The sequence below is a fragment of the Heliconius melpomene genome, chromosome 1, assembly GCF_056956725.1.
Source record: "Heliconius melpomene rosina isolate 202511_hmr_F chromosome 1, ASM5695672v1, whole genome shotgun sequence".
In the NCBI taxonomy this organism is placed as follows: Eukaryota; Metazoa; Arthropoda; class Insecta; order Lepidoptera; family Nymphalidae; genus Heliconius; species Heliconius melpomene.
Window position 1 is genome coordinate 10,157,217 of NC_140389.1, and position 23,042 is coordinate 10,180,258.

General features: G+C 31.2%; 2 protein-coding genes across 5 annotated transcripts in view; both read left to right on the forward strand.

Annotated features, from left to right (window-relative positions):
• The first annotated feature begins 322 nt into the window (after window positions 1-322).
• On the forward strand, window positions 323-3,627 carry LOC146541343 (activating signal cointegrator 1 complex subunit 1). Of its 2 annotated transcripts, none has more exons than XM_085207432.1 (7): window positions 323-558; window positions 708-813; window positions 1,289-1,421; window positions 1,854-1,982; window positions 2,395-2,555; window positions 2,879-3,051; window positions 3,338-3,627. In XM_085207432.1, exons 1-7 carry the CDS (start codon window positions 447-449, stop codon window positions 3,607-3,609), a joined length of 1,086 nt encoding a protein of 361 aa, XP_085063558.1. In that variant the 5' UTR covers window positions 323-446; the 3' UTR covers window positions 3,610-3,627. The 2 variants fall into 2 exon arrangements, with proteins under 2 accessions (XP_085063558.1, XP_085063568.1); XM_085207442.1 differs by having other exon boundaries at window positions 407-547.
• A 1,696-nt stretch (window positions 3,628-5,323) lies between these two features.
• The window catches only part of Schip1 (Schwannomin interacting protein 1), a 34,455-nt gene continuing 16,736 nt past the window's right edge, over window positions 5,324-23,042 (forward strand). For 2 of the 3 annotated variants that reach the window (XM_085207470.1, XM_085207488.1), the window contains exon 1: window positions 11,999-12,234. The gene's annotated coding sequence lies outside the window, so the exon portion shown is untranslated. Of the gene's footprint in view, window positions 5,412-11,998; window positions 12,235-23,042 lie in introns of those variants that run through there. The other variant, XM_085207478.1, reaches the window with a different exon arrangement.

Below are 23,042 nucleotides of genomic sequence, written 5' to 3' on the forward strand. Positions count from 1 at the left end.
ATATAACAACACTTAAAAAATGTTATATAATAAAAGTGTGTAACGTTATATTTAATTATTTAAGTAATTATTATGATTGTGATTATGTGATATTCAAACAATGCTACGTCACCATCATATAAATGTGAGTATTATTTTTCGTCTAATGTGTTTTTTGTTTTAAATATTGTAGAATTAATAGTTTTTGCATTTTTTAATATATTTGTTTTTATTGCTTTGAAAACTTTAATTTAATTTCATGATCACTAAGCATCTACGTAGAACATGGTCTATGTTCGATGCAAAGTAAGGCCTTGTCAATATTCAATTTTAATTATTAATCTTTAATGTAACGTCATTTTGTTTTTGGCAGCTGTTTATTTCTGTTTTGTGTTTTATTCGTAATAATTTTTTAACAAATTACTGATTGTCTCTTTCTTTGATGTTTTATATTAAGTGTAAATAAAATGAACGACATTTTAAGGCCAGATGTGATATGGGTCGAGGGAAGATGTTACAGAGTAAACGATCCAACCGCACAAGTTTCAGCATTACAGGAACAAGATTTGTATGAAAATGGTTACTATATTCAAAATATTGGCTTACTACATTATTGCTCCTTGTATTGAAACTTTCAAAATTCAGTTTTCATCAAATTTTACTAAATATTTACACTACATAAACTAATTTATTTAATGTGTCTAGTCTTAATTGTATATACGTTACAGATATGCCTTATAATGAAATTGATGAAGAAGATGAAGATGATGATGATAAATGTGAAATTACTCAAGTTGATAATAACAGATATTTTACAAGTCTCCATGTTTCTAAGTATGTATTCCTAGATAGAATACTTTTATAAATAAAAAATATAAATTTATATTCCCATGTCTTTGCTCTGGTATTGAGGGAAAGGGCGGCATTGGGTTCTGCCCCTCAACATGCAATACCTCCAGGATTCAGCAGAAAGTGTAGAACAGAATGTCTTAACACTATGTTCCCTCTAGCTACCCTGTACAACATGAAAAAAGAAGATAATGATAAAAAGTTATAATTATAATACTTGTCTATATTTTATAGTCTGTTTTTGACCTTGAAGATATGAAATATTTAATATGTTTGTTTCCTCACTCAAGTAACCAGGTAAAGTTTGTATATACCTCAAAAAATTGGTAAATGTGGAATATACCTAAATGTCTTAATAGAAATTGAAATGTCTTATTACAAGATTCCCAAGTTTTCTCTGCCTACTAAGTTATGTGAAAGATATAGTCTAGGGCTAAAAATATAATTTAAATTTTTACAGGTACTATATGGGATTTGTGATAGGGAAAAAAGGTGCCACTATTGGACGAATTGGCCGGGACACAAAGACAGACATTAAAACACCTAAGCATGGAGAAAATAAGGATATTACTATTTATGGCTCTAACATATTGGTAAAAATAAAATTTATTATTTGATTCCTTAAATGTATATTCAATGACTTAAGTAAGTACTGTTTTCTACATGAAAAAATAATAATTTGGTAAAATATTTATGTGGTTTTCTATATTACCTAGACAGGTAAAAAAGTTGAAATCTGATTTCAGTTCAATGACATGGATGGAAAATATTTCTATAGATCATAATTATAAAATTAGCAGGTAATTAGAAATTACCAACAAACTGACCAAAAATATGTTTAGAGTTTATTTATACCTGTTATAAGTAAAAGTAAGAGACATGACATTGAAATTGTATTGTTAGAAGTATGAGTAAGAGGTATAAATGCTTGCCTAGAAAACCTGTCTCATTCTGGCATATCTGGAATTATCCATAACTTTTGTATTATTAAATTTTCATTGTATTATTTTATAATAATTTTACAGAATGTAAAGGCGGCTAGAAGAAGAATTAATATGATTGTGACTGCATCTCGTATGAAGCAGACTAGTACACATTTCATATCAATCCCTTTAAACAATGTCAATATAATAAACAACTTTGAAAATTTTAAGGTTTGAAACATTTTAAACATTTTACTCATTTAGAAAAATAATATCAATATCTATTATACTCACATTCTTAGCATACATTTAATTTATGAGCATAGTCAATCAGTCTTTATTTCTTAATAAGGTTCAGAAAATATATTATTTTCAAATTTTTTTCTATCGTACTGTAATTTGGGCAGAAGAGATCAGAATATCTTAACACTAATACTACTTCACTCTGCCTATGTTTGAGATATTGTGTTGAATCGTGAAACTCAAATGCCGTGTTTTGTCTTGTAACAAAAGCAGGAAAAGTCATACTTCCGAGTAGTAATTGAACTCACAATCATAAAATTTCAAAATGGCAAAAAAGTTGCAATACAGCATTTTAATAGTTAATGAAATTCCATTTTTATTATAAGTACCCTTGTTACAGGAAACAGTACTTCGAGAATGTTCCAATGTATCCATTGATGAGTCTTTATTTATTAGAAGTCATAAGTTACACATGACAGTGGGTGTGATGTGCTTAATGGATAATGAGGAGAGAATGCTTGCTTCTAAGTTACTTATGGAAGCAAGTGAAAAATGTATTATGTAAGTTTTGCTTCACATTGTATCCCGCACATAGCAGGATAGGTACTGGGAACCTGGAAACCTAGTGTCTTACACTCCGTGTCTTACAATCTCCTTTCAAGAAGGAAAGAAAAGGAAATGTAAATAATCCATTTCCCTCAAGTGGAAATCGAAACGGCAACTGTGCAGTGCAGGAGGAATGGAGTGTGAACCATAAGTTAGTTCCCTTTGCCTACCCTGCTATATCCAGGATACACTGAAGCTAAAAAAACTGATATGTGTATGTAAATGCAAGTCTTAGATATGGAGTTTAATAACATTTGATTCTTTTATAAAATTTACAGGCCTATTCTTAATGATTATTTACCTCTAAAAATAAGAATAAGAGGTATATCGTATATGAACGACGATCCCAAAGCGATAGATGTGTTATATGGCCGCGTTCAAGAGGTGAATGCCCCACCTGGTTTGCTTCAAAGATTGGTGGACACAATTGTAGAACATTTTTATAAAGCAGGTATTGATGACGTCAAACACTAAATGATAGAATTATGGATATAAATATATAAATAATGACTTATAAAATATTTACAAACTAAATTGACTGGTCCCTCAAACCTATTATGTCACATACTCTTATTGAGCTGATTCATAGTACATTGTTACAGCTTAGACATTTCTGAATACTTTTCTTTGTTTAGATTGTAAGTACAGTAAAGTTGTACGAGTCGTGGCTCCCCTAAGTTAGGTTTTTTGAAGTTTTGCGCATTGTGCATTAAATAAATTGTTGCAAAATGTTTTAGGTCTTATGGATAAAGAACATGGTCGGGACAATGTTAAAATGCATGTTACTCTAATGAATTCTAAGTACAGAGCGGAGAAAAAAGGAGTCGACGAAGAGAGTCCTAAGAGAAGAATAAGGGAAAAATTTGACGCTTCTCAAATTTTAAACAAGTTCCTTGATTATGACTTTGGTGTGACCGAACTAAAAGATATTCATCTATCTCAGCGCAACTCTATGGGACCAGATGGATATTATCAATCTACGTGTATTGTTTCATGTAATAAGCAATAAATAATTTTATGGTTTTCATTGATTTTTAATTATATTACCTATCTCTACACATTTTATTAAATAACTAGATAAAATATAAACTGTCTTTATTCTCAGTTAAAGTTGATTTCACGTAACAACTTTAGTTTCTAAAATAAAGTTTCTTAACAATAACAATTACAGGCCATTTATAATTTTTTAATATTTATTTTTTTGTACCCCGTACACAGTGGGGTAGCCGGAGGAAACCTAGTGTTAAGACACAACGACGAATTTTTCAAGGCATTGCGTGTTGAGAAAAATAAAAATATTAATAAACAATAATTCATTTCTCCAGGGACCGAATTCACAATCATCGCATTAGTCACACTCTCGTGCCCACACGCCACGACGGCTTCAAGGCCTCTGAAACTTAAATATGTAAATAAAAGATAAGATTATCCATAAAATCCTAATTGTTACAAATTATGACCAAAACTTTTCAGAAGGTGACCAATTATTTTTAATATTATAAGTTTTATATTTAAAAGTTTACAAACTTCTATTCTGTAGAGAATGAATTTTTAGATCCACTCGTATTCTGAATATGAGACGTAGTAAGTGGACAAGCACAATGTAGAGCACATATTGTTACGCTACTTTTGATATACGTAGGTAGATGTGTACATATATATATATCATGCTTACCTTCAAGTAAACACGGTCTTTATTTCGTGTCATAGTTTTGAGGGTCTTGCATAAACAATACTGGCAAATCTAAAAAAGCCTTCGTTATTAAAAATATATATATTTTTAAAGCATATTCAGATCATTGTCAGGCGGAGTGTGAAGAAGCTAGTGCTCCACGGCTCTCCTTGGGTAAGCTTCTTGATATTTTGCATAGAGAAGTAACCTAACTTCTTGAAATCTTCATATTGTTCTTGGATGAAGTTACGCTTTACGTTATTATATTAAAAATCTTTGTTCATTACAAATTTAAATGCTTGCTATGATTTAATAAGCAATTTATAAGAATAGTATTATTATGTGGGTTTTAAAATATTACCTATAGATTAAAGTAATATGATTTATAACTTCAGTAGTATTGTAAAGCTTAATTTTATTAGTATCTGCTGATATGCTGTCACTGAACTGTCTCGTTGAACTTATTGGAAATAAAATTGTGATTCAATATAATTTATCCAATTCATTACATTATTATTGTCCCATGAATGGAGCACGAAGTCTAAAATTAATGTTTTTGCTACAAAAGTGAGATTATCTCCGGTCGTAAAGGCTGGTTTCCCTCGTAGCCGTGGCTTATACATTGAGCTTATTTAAGTTTCCGTCTGAATGGCTTTTATCGGGCATTCCTTGAGGTTACGTGGCAAGAAAAATGATCTCTAAAACTCTTAGTACTTCTTGCTATACTTGTTATGTTAAATTCTTAATTTTAAATACGATTATATAAATTTATAAAATATTGAGATATTTTTAACAAATATATCATATATTACATAAAATATTGAATAATTAACGACACGTAAATATATTATAATAACATTTTTAGTAAAAAATATAATCATAATGGCATAATAAAACATTCACAAAGTTATCTAATAAATCCATACGCAGTATTGAACCAATTTAAAGGGAAAGCATACTCAAGGATTGTTCGTAATCAGTGCGTAGAGTTTCGTAGCACCATGGCTACGAGCGTTACGCGGGCGGGGAAGCGCCAGTACAGACGCAATAGCTACGCGATGCGCCCGCCTTCCGAGGTGCCATAACGCTGTCTATACGGAAACTATATGTTTTGAAGCTTAGGACTGCTATAATAAAAGGTAAAATTTGAATTTGTTATGTCAGATTAAAATTAACATATTTTTGTTAGTAAAATATACATGTTTGTTTTTACGTAACATTTATTAAATTTAGGAATATCACATTGAAATTTAAATTAAAAAATAAATCTAAATTATGAAGATACCTATAAATATTCAAAATATTCAGTATATAAGATAATTTTTACTCTGTGTTTACATAATAAAAGATAAATTGCTTCACATATCCAAGACGCTCAAATTTACAACAGCTATTATTTAACGCGATAGCGCCGTAGATCGTAAACGCTAAAATATGTAGTTTATATGCCCCTTGTCTTATTCCGCAACCCGTCCGTAGATAACATAAAGTTCTTCCCGAAAGCTTGATAGGCCATAAAATGACTGAATGAATTCTAGCAACAATACTGTTTATGATTACTGACCTTGAAAAATGATGAACAATATAGGGAATGTTCTTATATTCTCTAAATAGCTTGTGATTTTAATTATTAATTAATAACAAAAGAGTTAATTCTACATTTGTCATATTTTTGACATAATTAGGTCAAGGACTTAGCAAACAAGTAATATTTTTCATTTTTGACCTATTTTCCGGTTGTTTAATTCATTATTTTGCTAGTAGGTGCTTGAAACGTTTCACGATGCACTTTATGCTTTATATGAAATGAGTGCCTATCTCGCCACTTCCAATATATGTGTATTATATAAATACATATATATCTCAAAAAGCATAAATGATAAATCTCGTGGAAGATATAGTTATTTAAGATAATAAGATTTTATAAGATTAAGGTTTATATTATAGCCAACTGGCGTGGGTGGCTGCTTAAACTTATTGTTATATTACAGCTATATATAATACAATTCCAATGTATGAAAAATTTCATCTAAACAGGATAGTAGGATTGACATACAAACCGTCATCATTCCGCCCTCTATTGTCTACAGATTTAAAATATTATTAATTTAGTCGCAAAAAAAACAACATTTTATTTTCTATTAAGAAGTTCTCTCAGATTTAAGTAAAAATAAAAAAAAATGTAATAAAATCTGCCAGTGACCGCTTTACAAAGGCATTATTTTTCAAACATAATTTAAAATAGCTTGTTTTGAAAATGTAATAAAAAAATATCCTTAAGGCGAGCTTATGCAATGGACGATTATGCACTATAACTATTACATAATACTTTGGTAAATCATCTTTCAAAGCTTTTATAGTTTTTGCAATGTCTCATCAAATACCATGACATTTTTAATTAAAAATAATGTAAGCTTAAAAGTAAGAGAAATAAATGTAAATACTTACGAGTATTTACCTTATCTCACAGATTCCTGGACTGGCAAAATAGTTCTTTTCACAGATATATTAATATGCATTGGCATTGCATGTTGAGTGAAAGAACTCAACGCTCTACGCTCTTTATCAAAGTGAGAAAATAAAAATAATAAATATTTAATTTCCTTGAGTGGGAATCGAACCTACACAGTGACACGCTTGTGCCGGTGCGCCATGAAAGGCCCACTACTACTACATAAATAATATGTATATTCAAACGTTATAAAATTCTAAATACTCCAACCAATTTACGAATAACTAATTCAAATGATTTTTTTTGTAAATATATAATGCAAATATCTCAGAAATAATCATAATATTCTTGGACTGTACGACAACAACCATTCTACCTTATATTTATTAGGCAATATCTAGATTCCCTTCATGATGTTATGGGAAGGGGAAAGACATTTTGCAATTTAAATAAAAAGGGATTGAGATAGGGGCTGCCTGTTTTCCAACGTATTCGCCGCTTTAATGTCCCATTTGAATTGCCGATGACTTTTGAGTGGTGATATACCTCTGTATATTTAAAGCAGTTTAGCATATGTGCTATGGTTCGTATAACTGGAAAAGTTATATTTTACAGTTGAAAAAAATCCAATCAAGAGAAAAATTACAATATTCAAAATACAAATCATCATCATCAATCATTTTGTACCTACATGGGCAAAAGTCAGATTTAATTATTAATATGCTTATAGGTACATTAATAAAAAATATAGTTTACTAACATGCGATTATTAATAACATTTTTCTATAAAACTCTTCTAAAGAAAAAAAAATATTTTTTAAATTTCAAATATAATTATTGGACCATGTCATTTTAAACCATACTTTCGGTACATATAAAGTTGTAAATTATAAATTCTGACATCATTTCGTACTGTATTACCGTGGACAGTACACCCTCTTCCGGAATACAAAGTAGCCTTTAGCCATAACGGAGTGCACAAAATAAACCGAGCTTGCGTGCATGTCCACTTTGGTGATTTCACGTGATACGAATACAGAGAAACAAGACACAGATAAGATAATATTTTGTATGAAAGCCATGAAAGGATATCAATAATAATTCTTAAAATTTGTATTACTTGCCTCATCAAAATCCCTAATTTTACGTTTTCAATATTCGTTAGAACAAAAGTTTATTGTATATTATATTGTAATAGGTTTTTATTTGACATAAAAAACGAAGATAATAAAACAATAAAAAGCACTTACAGAACTCTATAAAATGAGAGCCGACTTCGTAGAAATTATTTGGATGTATTGAGACGCTAAATTAATGGTAAAGTGTGTTCGACCGGGGCGTCGCACAAATGGGTATTCGACATCGATCTGACGAGGGGAACAACTCCCTAGTACCTACAATGGCTAATGGTTCATCAAGATCTACGTACTTATTGCTTCTGTTTATATAATAGAATAGTCGTAATTAGAATTACACAAATTTATTCAAGTACTCGTTTATAGAAGTGCCAATTAGGAAATTTTAAGTGTTTTTATATTAGTTTTTTTTTATATTATTACCCTACTAAATATGAAACTGTGCAAACTTCGATAACTATGGCCGCATTATATGAATAAAAATAATGAGAATCCCCGAGTATGTTCTGACAGAATTACTGAGGTCACTATGTGAACTTCATCATCATCTAGATAACACCTACTTAAAGAGAAGAATCATAATAGTCTAAACATGCTGTCGCGAGTTTCTGAGAAAGGGATATTTATGAATTATACATTAAAATCGGTCGCCAAACCATATGACGTCCCAGGTAGACTCACATCTACATCAACATGCAAATACTAAGACAAATATCTATTTTATAAAATCTTATTTTTGCGTAGGTGGAAAAAAATAGAATGAAATGAAAGAAAACATGAAAAATAACAGATTTTTTAGTAATAAAAAAACCTATTGTTTTTTTATGTATTAACAAAATAATGTGTATCTCTTGGAAAGAAACGTGAACGAGATATTTTTCTTAGATATTATAACATAAAAAATAAATTGTAAGAGTATGTTCGATAATATAAAATAATTGGAGCTAAATTTGTAAGCGGAAAGTAAAAGGTATTTTAAAGTTAGTTATTTTAGGAAACAGTTTTTTTTAAATGTTTAACAATTTAATTAATTGATAACTTTAATTAAATTTGTTAGAAAGTTGTATGTTGGCACTCGGGCGAAAGTAATTGACACTACAAACTAAATTAATTAGCTTTCAAATAGAATTAAATTTCTCTATTATCAGTCGAATATTACATATATCAGTCGAATATTACATATATAAATATTCTTTATTATTTATACCTATCCTCTAGATATCGAAGTCGTTAAATAAAGTTACGAAAACGTCAACGAGACAAGAGACTTCGTCCCTTAAAATTCCTCTTTAATAGCTTCATTTACAATGAGTGCTGACTCGCGGTAGTCGTTAGGGCAATTTTTTCGTTCCGGCCATTTCAGCTCTACCTACTTCTAATTCCAGTTTGCAAAGAAAACTCGGTCTTGTTTTAAGACAGACGTTAAGTATCACTTTTGTTTCAGTGCGTATGAAAACGATAATTACTTTCACTAGGTACACTACTTAAAACAGTTTTAACGAGATGTCATTCATTTTCTTTTAAAACATTTCATTACTTTGACGTATATGTACGTATGCTAAATAAATGCAACTTATATCAATTCTATATACAATTTTTTTTCGAGCTTCTGATATTCATAGAGTTTTATGCTACCTTTACCGATAGGTCGGTTAATAATAGGGAGGTTAATAATAATAGGTCAATTAGGGGATGTCCAGTGATAAACAAAAATACTAAATTTACATGCAAATAAAATAAATTAATTAAGACATAGGCTTAAGCCGCAAACGTCAAATTACATTATTTTTGAATTTAGAGTATTCCAGTACTTACGAGTATTATATTATTCACAAGTATTTTTGTTATAAAAATCACCTTCTCAAATCTTTTGGCTCTGTAAAAACTTTTTAAATATAGTTTTTTATTTTTTGACATCGCTCAAGGAGAACGGCGAAGGTCTCGTAGACATCTGAAGTACTACTGTACATATAAAGAAAATTTAATTTTCTAATTTTATTTGTCATATAATTATATTTGTTTCAGACAAATATTAGAGTTATTTGATAGAAGAGTCGGTGGTCCCAAGGACTACAGGTTGCAATTAAACAGTTCTTTTTGTATTATATAGTCCATTAATAGAGGGAGGCTATAGGCTATATTATATCCAAACATAATAATAACCTTTTATTGTACATAATACATTTAACAACTCTACACAAAACTACATAAACTTTATATATGCGATGGCGATCTTACCTCTACAAGTGATTTCTTACAGGCAACCATTTTAATACTATAGTATATTATACGATGTAAAAGAATATGCATATATTTTTCTACCTTACTAACGATATTTTTATACACGGTTAGAAGCTCTTTTTATTTTCATTCATGTGAATTCAACCCCATAAAACTGAACTTATTGATTTTCTTACCCCGTGCTCCTTTCTATAAGCACTTGGAATTTAGTTTTATTATTTTCCTTGCGACCATTTATGATTGTCTATTGCAATACATCACAGAAGCATTAAAAATCATTGGACTTCTCCAGTAATACTATCTCAATAAGGTATTATTTCTAATATAAAAAATCTCTTCTTGCATTTTAAAGCATGCTTATAACTATATTCTTCTTCTTCTTCTTCTTAGTCGTACGCTCCTATATATACTTTAAGCAGAACCCGAGTGAGCTGCTTTTTTTTTTTGTAATAAGGTGACAAGAAAAAGATATAAAAATTTCAGTCATATAAAGCAGAGATATCTCAGCACGTTTATTATACGCGCATAAGTAACAAAGAACTTATGAACTCTCAGCTCTCGTGTCGATTGTGCTTACTTTACGTCGTGAACGGCGTGACCTGAATTAAGATATCATTTGTTTTTGCCGCAGTTTACAGGTTTATACTATAGTTTAGTTTTTATATATTTCTACATTATTCAGTTCATTTATATGGAAAAATCTAAATTAGTGACATTATAATGTTTTTTGTTTGTAAGTATTAACTGTATTGTACTTTAACCTATAATATTTATATATCGTACACATGAGTTGTTACGGTGAATAGGTAGGGTATTATATCGGTGAATATACATATGCATAATATTTTATATCAAGAAATTGAAATTTGAAATGAAAATTTTGGACTTTTGTTACGTATGTCATAAAATATTCTGCCTAGTGAATAAATGATAAATCAATTATTAATGTAATATCTTGGAGATATTAATTCACATACTACATACAGCAAATATACTCGAAAATAAAATAAGCATAACCAAATTATTACATAATATTAATATGGTAATTTAATATTATCACAAATGATGGAAATTATTGTAATTCTTTCAATGATTTTTTGTTGTCTTTTTCTATAATTCAAAAGAGCTCAAATTTAAGCTCAATAAATAAATATAAAGCACTCTTTTTCACACAATTAACTGTTAATCCATTGTTTAGGTCTCTACGAAACCGCTACGATATGCTACGATTTTACTATAGCGCCATCTTGGGAATGTTGGGCAATGTAAAATTTTTCACACGTTTAATAGCTTCTGGGCGCCATCTTCAGTTTTCATGGGTTACTTCTTCAAAGAACTTCAAAACTTTTAATTCAACTAGCTACGTCTACCAGAGGGCGGTCGTCTTCTGTAGCACAACATCGACGTAGTATCCTAACGTACTATCAGCTATAACGAAATCGCTGTAGCTTCGAAATGAATGAGGTATAATGACTGGTATGAATTTTGTATACAAGTACGTTTATAAGGCTTTAGTATTAATGACTTCCATTTTATGTATTTAATTTGATCAGTTATTAAAAAATATAGCTATTCATAATATTTCTAAAGATAAGAGTGTATGAATAACAAGTGTACATATTGTTTGCTACTTAAATAATTATCTACCAAACGTAAATGAAAATCGAAGTAAAGATTTAAAAAAAAAATGCTTTTATAAAATTAACATACGAGTATTAAATCAAATTAGCATTTTAAAAAAAATATTATAGAGGTCATCGTGTTTATTGTATATGAAATGAAATGAAAGAAAAAATGTAATTTTCTATAGAAGTCTAGTCTGCATGAAAACCGTCGCGACGGCGGCGACGGCGGCGGGCGGGTGCGTGCCTCGCCACGCGATCACTCTGCAGCGAGCACCGCGCGGGCCGCACGCCGCCGTCCGCCGCCCACCGCCTCGCCACATCTCATACTATAACCTCGTTAACTTGAGTGACGTAAAGCATTCTTATAGCTAACCGAGTATAGAGTATCGGGGACGTGGCATCGTTGCTTCGGAACAAGTGTTCGCAGACCTATAACACATAACCTTCCTCGTTGCATTTATTATTCAGTGGCTGCGCTGAACTATGACCAGGATGGCGCCCTTTACAGGTATTGTTCTTAAAATAGAATGTTTAATGAAATCCTGACCAGTGCTTGTCGACTTCTTTGCTATTGCGCGTCAATTGTTCTCTATATTAACTCATTAAAATAGTCTGTTGCGCGTCATTGCATTCATTCATTGCACAATGCATACTTGAGGCGGTCTCGTTTTGTATAGAACTCTACATCTGAATTACAGAATAATAATATTATTTTACGTCATTTTTTATACTTATAATACGATTTATATTATTGTCGTGTAATTATTTAATATTAATTTAAAGATTTTGTCAATAATGTTTCATGTTCATTGTTACATTATATATGGATGGACCATATATAATATTTATATATGGTCCATCCATATATATTCCATATATGGTCCATCCATATATATTATATTTCTTGTGTTTTAAAGAGTAGATAATATCGAAGATACAATATGAAAACATATTATATATTCAGAACAACGTACATAAACAAGTTTGACAGGATATAGGTTTGTTACATTTTTATTAATAGATGTTTTTTTTTATTTAAATACCTGTTGAATTATTTTTTATTACTATTAAATAATTAACTTGTAGCGAAGTACTAATTGCCAAATTATAAAGTAATTAACTAACATTTTTAAAGTTTATTTTTTAGTCTACATAATTTATCAAATTAACAAATGGTTAAAATTTTTGTTTTCTTAAGGTTTACTCCAAAAAGGAAACCTTGTCAAGAAACATTTAATTACAAAGTATTGATTCAGTATAATTGTTAGTTTATTGATCGTTACGTACTCGTATAACGTAACATTATCCGACGCTACGTACTCGTATAATGTAACACGTCGTAGACCTGTAGTAAGCCCATGAAATCCTTTTTAATTGTCATTATTTACACAATTAAATAGTTTAATGGAAGCTTGCATTACTTAGCAAATATATTGCAGCCTTAAAAGCAACATAGTTCAGCTAAAAAATTCAGCATACATTAAAAAATACCGGCATTTTATTACTTAAAAATATTTAGTTCACGGGACGTCCATTTCCTCTAAAGCGTAGATTTTCTAAAGGACTAAACTATTTTTATACGTTGACCTATTTTTATCCTTTATATTTTAATAAAGAATTTTTCAAATGCGTACTGTATAGACTATTTTTGTAGAAATTCATTTCCCGCTCTTCGTTAGTAGTTTTGTAACCACAACGCAAATATACAAAATAAAATACTTACGTAAGTATGAAGTATAACATATTATTTAATATTTTCTTTATTTATATTCACTTTATCAGCTTTCAAAGAGAGATTAGTTAATGCATAAGTAAAAAGGTATTGAAAGAACAACGGCGTTTTGGCGTTAGCGTTCACATTTGGCCTAAATTTTCCTTGTTTTAGTACAAAACATTCACTGAAGGTAAAAACATATAGAGTGTATATAAAATTACTTACTTTTTTAGTAACTTACCATTTTAATAACAGTTCAAGTAGTTTCATCAGTATGCTTGAAGTCTATTTAATTATATTTGAATCATAAATTGTGGGAATACATAATTTTAAACTGTGTTTTCCTGGGTGTATCCCTTTCAATATGGGGCGAAGGAGCAAAAATATATAGGTCTACGTGATTTTTCTATTTATAGAAAATAGCACAGAAATGTTTATTGCTTCTGTATATTTTATTATATTTGTTGCTTCTATTCGCGACGCTGTTTTCATGAACTAAACAGAAAATAAGAGCGTTTAATCTTAATATTATTTATTTGGCGAAAGTTTTTACAATCACTTACTCATATAACATGGTGGCACTATTTTGTCGGAATCGAATATTGATGGGTTGAGGCCTTGAATGAAAGTGTTGTACGTAATTTATGTCTAGAGCACATTGGTATTGACCTGAGGCTAAATTTACAACAGTTGGAATGGCTACTGCAGCCGTTACGTAAGCTATTTCAATTTGAAAACTATATTTAAAGCTATCATTAAGTTATTCAAAGGCAACCTTGTCTTTTCCTGTTTATTTGTTTTTTATCATTGCCAAACATTTGTTGCTAAGAAGACGATTGACAGAATATTAATGGAACTCTGACAATATTTTCATTTTAGAAGTTTACTTTTAGCGTATACATAACATGTCACCTATAATTTATTGTAATGAAAAGTAGTAAAGCATAATATTCTTTGTCTCCTGTATTGATTGGTAAATTTAGATGTCAACTTAGAAAGATATAGGGAGATTAATCCGTATGGTATTGACAAATTCAGGGTTTTTGGCATGAGCCTCCATAGCATATGCTTAATTCTAACTAGCCATGTTACGAGAAAAGGTTGAATATAATATTTCTGTAACTATTGAACGGATTTGAATGTTAATACAGCAATAATATAGTTAATACGTCAGACTAATACATATGCTACATTTTATGTAAAGACTGCATAATTTGGCTATAATAATAGCGAAATTCAACTATTTTATTCTAAAATTCAGACTACAGACAGACTACAGAGTCTATCTAATATTTCCTAAAGTACGCTGATTGAGTCCGTTGCTTGTAAAATGCTACCGACTGTCGTAGGAGATATTTACGACACCTATCCGTTTATTTTAGGTTCCTTTATTGTAAGAATGTATTTTATTTAAGCGATGCATTTCCTAAAGCCTTCTGGGAATATTGACTTATTTATTTTCTTTAGTGTTTAGGGTCAGGAGATATTAAAATGATTATTAAATTTACTTTCATTATTAATAAATAAGAATGAGGAAAACAACATCCCGTAAAAGGTAACGGTACTACGATTATAAATAAATGAAAACGTGTGTATTTTTATGGCTGCGCAGGTAGGCAGTGGGGACTGAAATCTCCAAAGGTTGACATTGTATCTGCTCATAACGTCTCTATTTTCAACTTCCTAGTTATTTTTTTACGTTAATTGGTTTCACTTGAAAATGAACTGGATAATGCTTTTTTTAAAAAGCTTAAGTAATAATAAATAATAATAAATAATAATAATTTTTCTTATCAACGTTTGTTTGTGTTAACTACAAATTTAACACAGGAGGAATACGGTTCAATTTAATCCTCAGAAGACACAACTTTTCTCAAAAACCACCGAAAAATCCTATTCATCATAGCGCTAGTTTTCGAGAATACTTCTCTTAAAGCCGCGTCCGGTATCAGCATATTAGGCTTTAATGTTTCGAATGACTGGGTGTCATCGATAGAGACAGACAATAGTTCACGCCATGTCAATGATTGGCATGTCCAGCTCCGGCCTCATATGGAGTACTGTTATCGTCTGTGGGCTGGGGTACTAAGATGACCCAATATCAGCTTGAACCAAATTGGACCAAATAATCTGTGAAAGACTTATCATTTTTTCATATGAAGCGTTGAAAAAAAAAGATACAAATAAAATTATGTAAATGGAGCAAGTTCTTTGACGAGTCTGACGCCGGCGTTAAAAATAGTGGAGTGACTCTGTGTATACAAATACTGATTATACTAAAATTTGCAATAATTTTCTTATGTATAGATTGTTGTTTCTGAAATTTATTCATCAAAATTTAATTTAATATTTTATAAAATTAGAAATCTTTTTAACTTTGTAGTTGTTAAGAATGCACCAAAAAGCTTGTACAGTAGATTCTCTTAATGAGATACCTACTTATCCGGTGTTCCATGGTGCAGTGAATTTTGAAAGCGGTCCTGTTGTTAGCATTATCTTTGTATTAAAAAATAACTTTTTTTTGAAACTGAACTATTACCAACTACATATTGTTTTCCCTGCCTTTACTGGATGCAGATAAATCTCATTTGATACAACTATTTAATATATATAATATAATTTTACATTTCTATTCAAAAAGTAATTTCTTTATAGATTATAGATACTAGTAAGGGCTCGGCTCTTAGTCCGTTCTTATTCAATGTAGTGCTCGATACTGTCTCGGCTCACATCCAGGACCAGCCTCCATGGCTGATGATGTATGCCGACGACATAGCACTCATTGCCGAGAACCGACTGACGCTGGAGCGTAAAGTGAACCTCTGGAAGGGTACGCTTGAGAACGGCGGTCTTAAACTAAATGTGTCGAAGACAGAGTACATGGCCTGCGGGAGCCGGGACTCGAGCACCATCCTTATAGGTCCTGAGCCAGCCGTTAAGTCGGAGAAGTTCAAGTACCTTGGATCCGTTATGCACGAGTCTGGAGGCATCGATCACGATGTCCAAGGGCGGATAAGCGCTGCCTGGGCCAAATGGCGGGAGGTCACTGGTGTGGTCTGCGACCGCAGAATACAATGCAAGAGCATCGTCCGACCGGTTCTTTTATACGGCAGCGAATGTTGGCCGGCACTATCTCGGCACACTCAGGAGCTTCACGTCACGGAAATGAAGATGCTGAGGTGGATGTGCGGCGTAACGCGGTCTGAGGTCGAGGTAGTCTTGGGGTCCGTGACGTAGCGGATAAGCTCCAAGAGCGTCGTCTGAGATGGTTTGGCCACGTTACGCGCCGGCCTAAGAACTATGTCGGATGCAAGTGCCTTGCTATATCAGTTCCTGGAGTGAGACCTCCTGGACGCCCAAGGAAGCGCTGGCTGGATGTCGTGATGCAGGACATGAGAGCCAATGGTCTAACCACCGAGGACGCAAAAGACCGTGCAAAGTGGAGTAGGTTGAGTAGGAGGGCAGACTCTGGCAATAGCCGGGATTAATGCCAGGAGGAAGATTATAGATACTAGTAAACCCCACTGAACTGACTGACTGAACTAAATTGAATGTGGGATTCTTCCGACATATACTTAAAGCTACTGTTGAAAAGTATAGAACGTTTAAGTAGGTATTATTGATGTATGCTAGTTTTAAATTATTAAAAATTAAATTACGCTGTATCCCGCATCCATCAGGGTAAGCAGAGGGAACCTAGTGTTAAGACCCTCCGTTCCCCACTTTCCGCCCAATTCTGGAGGTATTGCGTGTTGAGTGGCGTAACTCAACGCCGCTCTTTGCCTCAACACCAGAGCGAAGAAATGAAAATATAAATGTAAATAAATATTTTATTTCTTCAATCGAACCCATAACCGTCGCGTTACAGTCAAACTCTTGTGCGCTGAGCCACGATGGCCCCCATCGTTATATTATGACTGAAACAATAATACTGTCTTACTTAATTACATTATTAGACAGCTGTTAACCCACATACGCACATATGTAGATACCTTAATACGACAACATTACGGCAGGGTTACAAATTGTAATTACGTATACGTTTCTGCACAGCCAAATTACGAAACTAGAGTCCTCTGTAAACCTTTTGAGCTTCTACGCTTAACGAGCATCTACTAGCTAAGTTTATAGTCCGTAATTGGCCTGTACTAGCTTCTTAACGTTGCAACTCTCTGTATAAAGATTTAATGATGATGTGGTTGATAATTGGAGTACTATTGCAGAAATCCTTCTATTTATAATACTTGTTCTCTAAAGTGAGTAGAAAGCGTATGGAATATTAAATGAGTAGATAAATAAAAATAATATAATGTGCAACCTATTTGCTAATGTGTTTTGTGATAAGTGTAAATATCACGAGGATTTTGTAAGTATATTTTACAAACTGGAATATGTTTAAAAAGATCTTTTTACCCGGTGCTAGAAATGTAAATTAAAATGTATTTCTATTTTATACGTAAATATTTAAAGTAAAAGCTTGACCTCGTTACATTTTAATACATGTAAGATTTACAGTATAGATATTTTTGAAAGAGATTTTGAGATATTATTAGTAAAGTGTTGTTTTTTAATTGTGTCAAAGATAACTAAAGCTGTCTCTATCCATCAATGTAGAGGGGATTAGTCGGGGAGAAAAGGGCAAGGGCGCGACGGGTCACGCTAACATTTTTCTATAAGTAAATAATGTTAGGTCACGCCTCACACTGTTTTATGATAATGGCAAGAAGAGCGGTGGGTTTTAAGTATAGTATTGACGTCATTTCAAATGTCCATTAACGATATTACGGCCGTTTTCTTTTCTATATTCTTTTAGGAAAAATTAATAATTTTATACTTAGATTAGAAGTGTTAATGAAACGCTTCTCTGGGTTAACAGTGTCGCCGAAAGCACATGCTTGAGTTATCCATCATTTTAGTGGCTATTAAGTTGAGAGGGAAAGGGCGAGGGAGCGCTGGGTCACGCCACCGCGCGCCGCTCGGTAACTACAAATAATGTTAAGTCACGCCTGTAGGTATTTTTTGTGAAACATTATACGAAATATATAGTAAAAATTGGATTTAGGATGGAAAAGTGAGTGGTAAGAGAGGTTGTTGAGACCTCGGTTGACCTTCGAAAACACAGTATCAAAGATAATGGAGGAAGGTCACGTAAAAAGCATGAGGATGGCATGCATGAAGAGGTTGATGACAGTGGACGAGGCAACAGAGGTATGGTAATCGTAGTGTTTGGCGCTCCGTTCTCTCTGACTACCCCGCTAGGGATAAAGCGTGAAGTTAAGTTAGTAAAAATTCGAAATATATTGAAGAAATGAGATATAATGAAAAATGAAAAGAATGTAGATATGATGGAAATTATTTCTACTGTGTTGTATTTTATTAGAAGTTTAAATATATTGTGAAATTTATGTGACCTCTTTTATTGGTTGGTTATTTCTATATTTTATTTTTGCTATTATAAAATTAAATAATAAATTAATATAAATAATAAACTAAACATGGAATGTAAAATTTAAAATGGCACTCAAACTTCATGGTCTGTTTACTGCACAAACATAGCCGATTTTTATTTTTCTTACATTCTTAGAAATGCCACTTTGTATATAAAATGAGCTAAAATCTTGTATGTTGCTCGAGAATTATATCTTGAACTTTTAATAGGACAGCCACTTGACGTTGCTCCTGTGAGGTTGAGGCTGAAAGATGCTTTAAGTTTCTGCGCAAGTGTGCTCTTTTAATGGTGAATTCCAATGAAATTTTTCTATTGCAGGTCTTGATTATATTTATATATATTTTATCGCTGTATATTGGAAAAACATTAAATAAAATTATTTGTTAATCATATAATATCATATAATATATCATTAAATAAAATTATTTATTAATTATTTTAAACAAATGCAATCGTCTAAAAACTTTCTTTTGTCACCTTTCTAAAGTTCTAAATTTCCGTTGGCTTGCAATCATGTAATTGGTACGGAACCCTTAGTGGACGAGTCAAATTTGTAGTCGACTGGTTTTTTAGTTATTGTCCCATTTATTGTGGCTTGAAAAAATAGCAGAGTAAGTTTTATGTAAGCATCATAAGGAATTTTCAAGCTTTTAAATGCATCTAGCGCGACTTCTGTTTATAAGATAGGCTTAAGTTGTAAACTTGTAATTTTATTTTTATACATTTCCGTTTTATCTATAATATATTCAAATATATAATATAATATATTTGAATATTAACTATAGCGTATATATTCATTATTCAGGCGTCGGTCATCATAACAATTACCTAATCTGGTTTTTCTCTTATTCTCGCTATTCTTATTCTTATTTGGCCTAAGGTTTTCGCAAAATAAATAAATATATAATTTTAGTTTATTAAATTGTGAAGTTAGAGATAACAAGCTTTAAAACGCGATATGTCTGAACTCTCTAACGTATATTCCTACTATGTACTAATAATTACATTACCCAAAAAGTGTGGTTAACTGTGTGCTTTTACGCCTTTACAAATACTATGCAAAATTTGAAATCACGACAACCATAAAAAACTCACAGTGTAACCCTCTGTGACTTATTTATTTATAGGTTTATTTAGATTTTACATATTGGTGAAGAAGTTATACATTTATACAAAAACATGAATGCTTTTAAATACCTAAATGGATTACCAGTATTATGCATAGCTGAGTGCCTGGATTTTAAAATGGGTCACGCTTCGCTTTGATACGAAAAAGACAAAGAAACCAGAACAGATAGAAATTGGAATGCAAATGACGAAATGAATAATTCGGGCAATATCTTTTTGATGACATATTCCTTCATGTTTAGTAAATAAAATGTGGGGCCAGTAGTGGCGAAGGGGCAGAAAGAGTGCCTGTAAAAGTAACTGGTTGTGGTTTCACTCCCCTTTCGAGGATATGAAATATTTATAAAAATGTATATTTCCATTTCTTTGCTCTGGTGTCGAGGCAAAGCGCGGTAGTGAGTTCCGCCACTCAACAACGGAACTAATTTAAATGAAACTTCAAAGTAATATTGTTTATATGTCTATCAAAATAGCACATACTCGTAAATGTGCTATATCATGTAAAGACTTTGTTTAATTTGGCTATAATGTAACAAAAAGTTTAAGCGGGCAAAGCAGTTTGGTTCGATAGTATAAATATAATAACTAAATTTGTTTAATATTAAAATATAAATTTAATGAAATAGCCAGCTATATTGTTTATTCGGGAGCGGTGGGTACGAAGTACCGTTTTGTGCTGGAATGAACTACACCAAACAAAGGCCGTTAAGTCTCTACAATTAACAATTATGACGGAAAATAACTTTATTTACACGATTCTGGCTTTAGCTTTGTTATATTAAAATACAAATAGCAATTTGTCCCTGTTTAAGATACACAATTTAGACGTTAATTTATAAACTTAGTAAAAATTTTAAAATTAAGGCAAACCAACATTAAGGCAAAGTATACATAGTTAAACTATCTCTATAATTGTTATGTTTTAAAAATCAAACCGATTATGAATAAAAATTGATTTCTAAGAATTTTGATCTTTAATCTAGGACATGAAAAATATAAACTTTTAAACTTTTCCATGTTAATTAAAAATATATTCTAATATTGAAAAATAGATTATGAAAAAATTGTGTATATTTTTCCTAGATTAAATGTTAACCTAATTTGAATTTCTGGTTCAGTGAAACTTGTAGAGTATATTCTAGAAAGAACTGAAAAAGGCCATCTCTTGGCAACTCTGGTGGAAGCTAATTTATTTTGGCACGCGAATGGATGCTGTTGGACACGTTGAAATGACAAAAACCTGCATTGGTTAGTTAACATTAGAGAGATATAAAGCCTTTGTTATATTTTTTTTAATTTCTTAATAATTAATTTTCTTAATTTCTAAAATGATTTTATATAAATAAAATACTATACATATACTTATTACTTATTCTTCAAAATAAGCAATACTAGGCGATAAGTAAAAATAAAACTCTACCGTTAGATGACTAACAAACAACACATAGGCAAAGCTGTGCAGCGTAGAACGCTGTCATTTGGCATGCCTTGGGGAATAAAAAGCACTAAGTGAAAATTTCCAGAAATTCCTACTGAAACTTAAGAAATCGGATTCTTACAATTTACGAAATAAAGGCAAACAAACGAAATTGTGGGCGCATACTGTAAATATAATGATATTCGTTCGCTGAACGGAAGCAAAAAAAAAACTATTTTCATTGTTTCAGTACGTGTTTTATTTTTTATAGTCATTACTGACTCTAAAATGAAATGTGGTGACTGATTAATCAGACTGACAACACTATATAATCATATAATATAAATATTATACCGCAATCAATGCAAAATTTTCGAAGCGATTACGATAAAAGCGGTTAAATTTGATGTTAAATACACGTGTGATATTATTTTAATGGATTGTGGCTATCGAAGTTTATATGGATATCATATTGCAGTTTTAGCAAGCAACAAAGACGTTATGTCCAACTGTTAATATATTCGTAGATTCAATATCATAACAGTATTTCTTATAAGATAAGATTATAATTGTTTATAGACAAGTTTAACTGATATAATTTGTATGTTGAATGATTCTAATTAATTGTAAGTACTTATATTACACATAAAAATTATTTACAAACTCATAATGTGTGTGTATTATGAACCATTTTAAAATCTACGTGAGAGCAGAACAGTTTTTACCAATTTTCACGTGTATCTTGAAAGAGACCAAAAAATAAGAAAATCATCATAAATATAAAAGAATAATAATAGGATATTATTATCAATATCCTTTGTATAAATTGACTTCCTATTTTAATCGTTTATTAGTAGGTACTGAACGAAATACGATTAAAATGAAAGCTAAGATTAAAAAATACTCCTAAAAAAATGATAAATAAAGTTAATTCAACAGTAATTCCACTTCTAGATAACCCTCGCATCAATAATGCCTTTTAGAGGAATACTCGTGTTATACATATTTACATATATATATAAAGTCTGCTTACGACATGCGTGGGAAGGAAAGCCGCTTACACGACTGTTATTTTATTACTTTACGTATGTGGAAAGGGAATTTCATTTTAGCAGAGGAAAAGGATGTTCTTAATAAATGGATGAGGTTTCGGGCGCCGACTCTACGCAAAAAATCAATTCTCTGGCAGCTAGTCACGTGCAATGCTCTACCGCGCTGGTACCAACTATTTAATTTGTTTCCACTAGAATTATTTAATATCAATAACACAATAATAACCTGAATTATATATTCTTATTTTTTACTTCAAGTGTAAAATATAACATTTTACTTAGCATTTAACGTTTTGTTGGATGTTTTAACAGTCGTAGAGGATTTTAAATATTTAAGTTCTGAGAGACGCATATATAAAATGAAAGATCAATATTCTAGTCCATGGTAGTGGGTTCAATCCCGGCGCGGAGGAAATGAAAATATTTTTATTTCCTGGCATTGATAAGACAAAGTTCATCGTTAAATTTCGCCATTCCAGTCGAAATGTCTTATATACCTACGGGTAAAAACCGAATTACAGAATGTTCTATATTTTATACCATTCTCACAAAATGT

Coding starts and splice junctions, on each gene's coding strand:
- LOC146541343 (XM_085207432.1), top strand. CDS start 447: ATGAACGACATTTTAAGGCCAGATGTGATATGGGTCGAGGGAAGATGT. Junction 814..1,288: donor ACAAGTCTCCATGTTTCTAA/GTATGTATTCCT, acceptor AAATTTTTACAG/GTACTATATGGGATTTGTGA. Junction 1,422..1,853: donor TTTATGGCTCTAACATATTG/GTAAAAATAAAA, acceptor ATAATTTTACAG/AATGTAAAGGCGGCTAGAAG.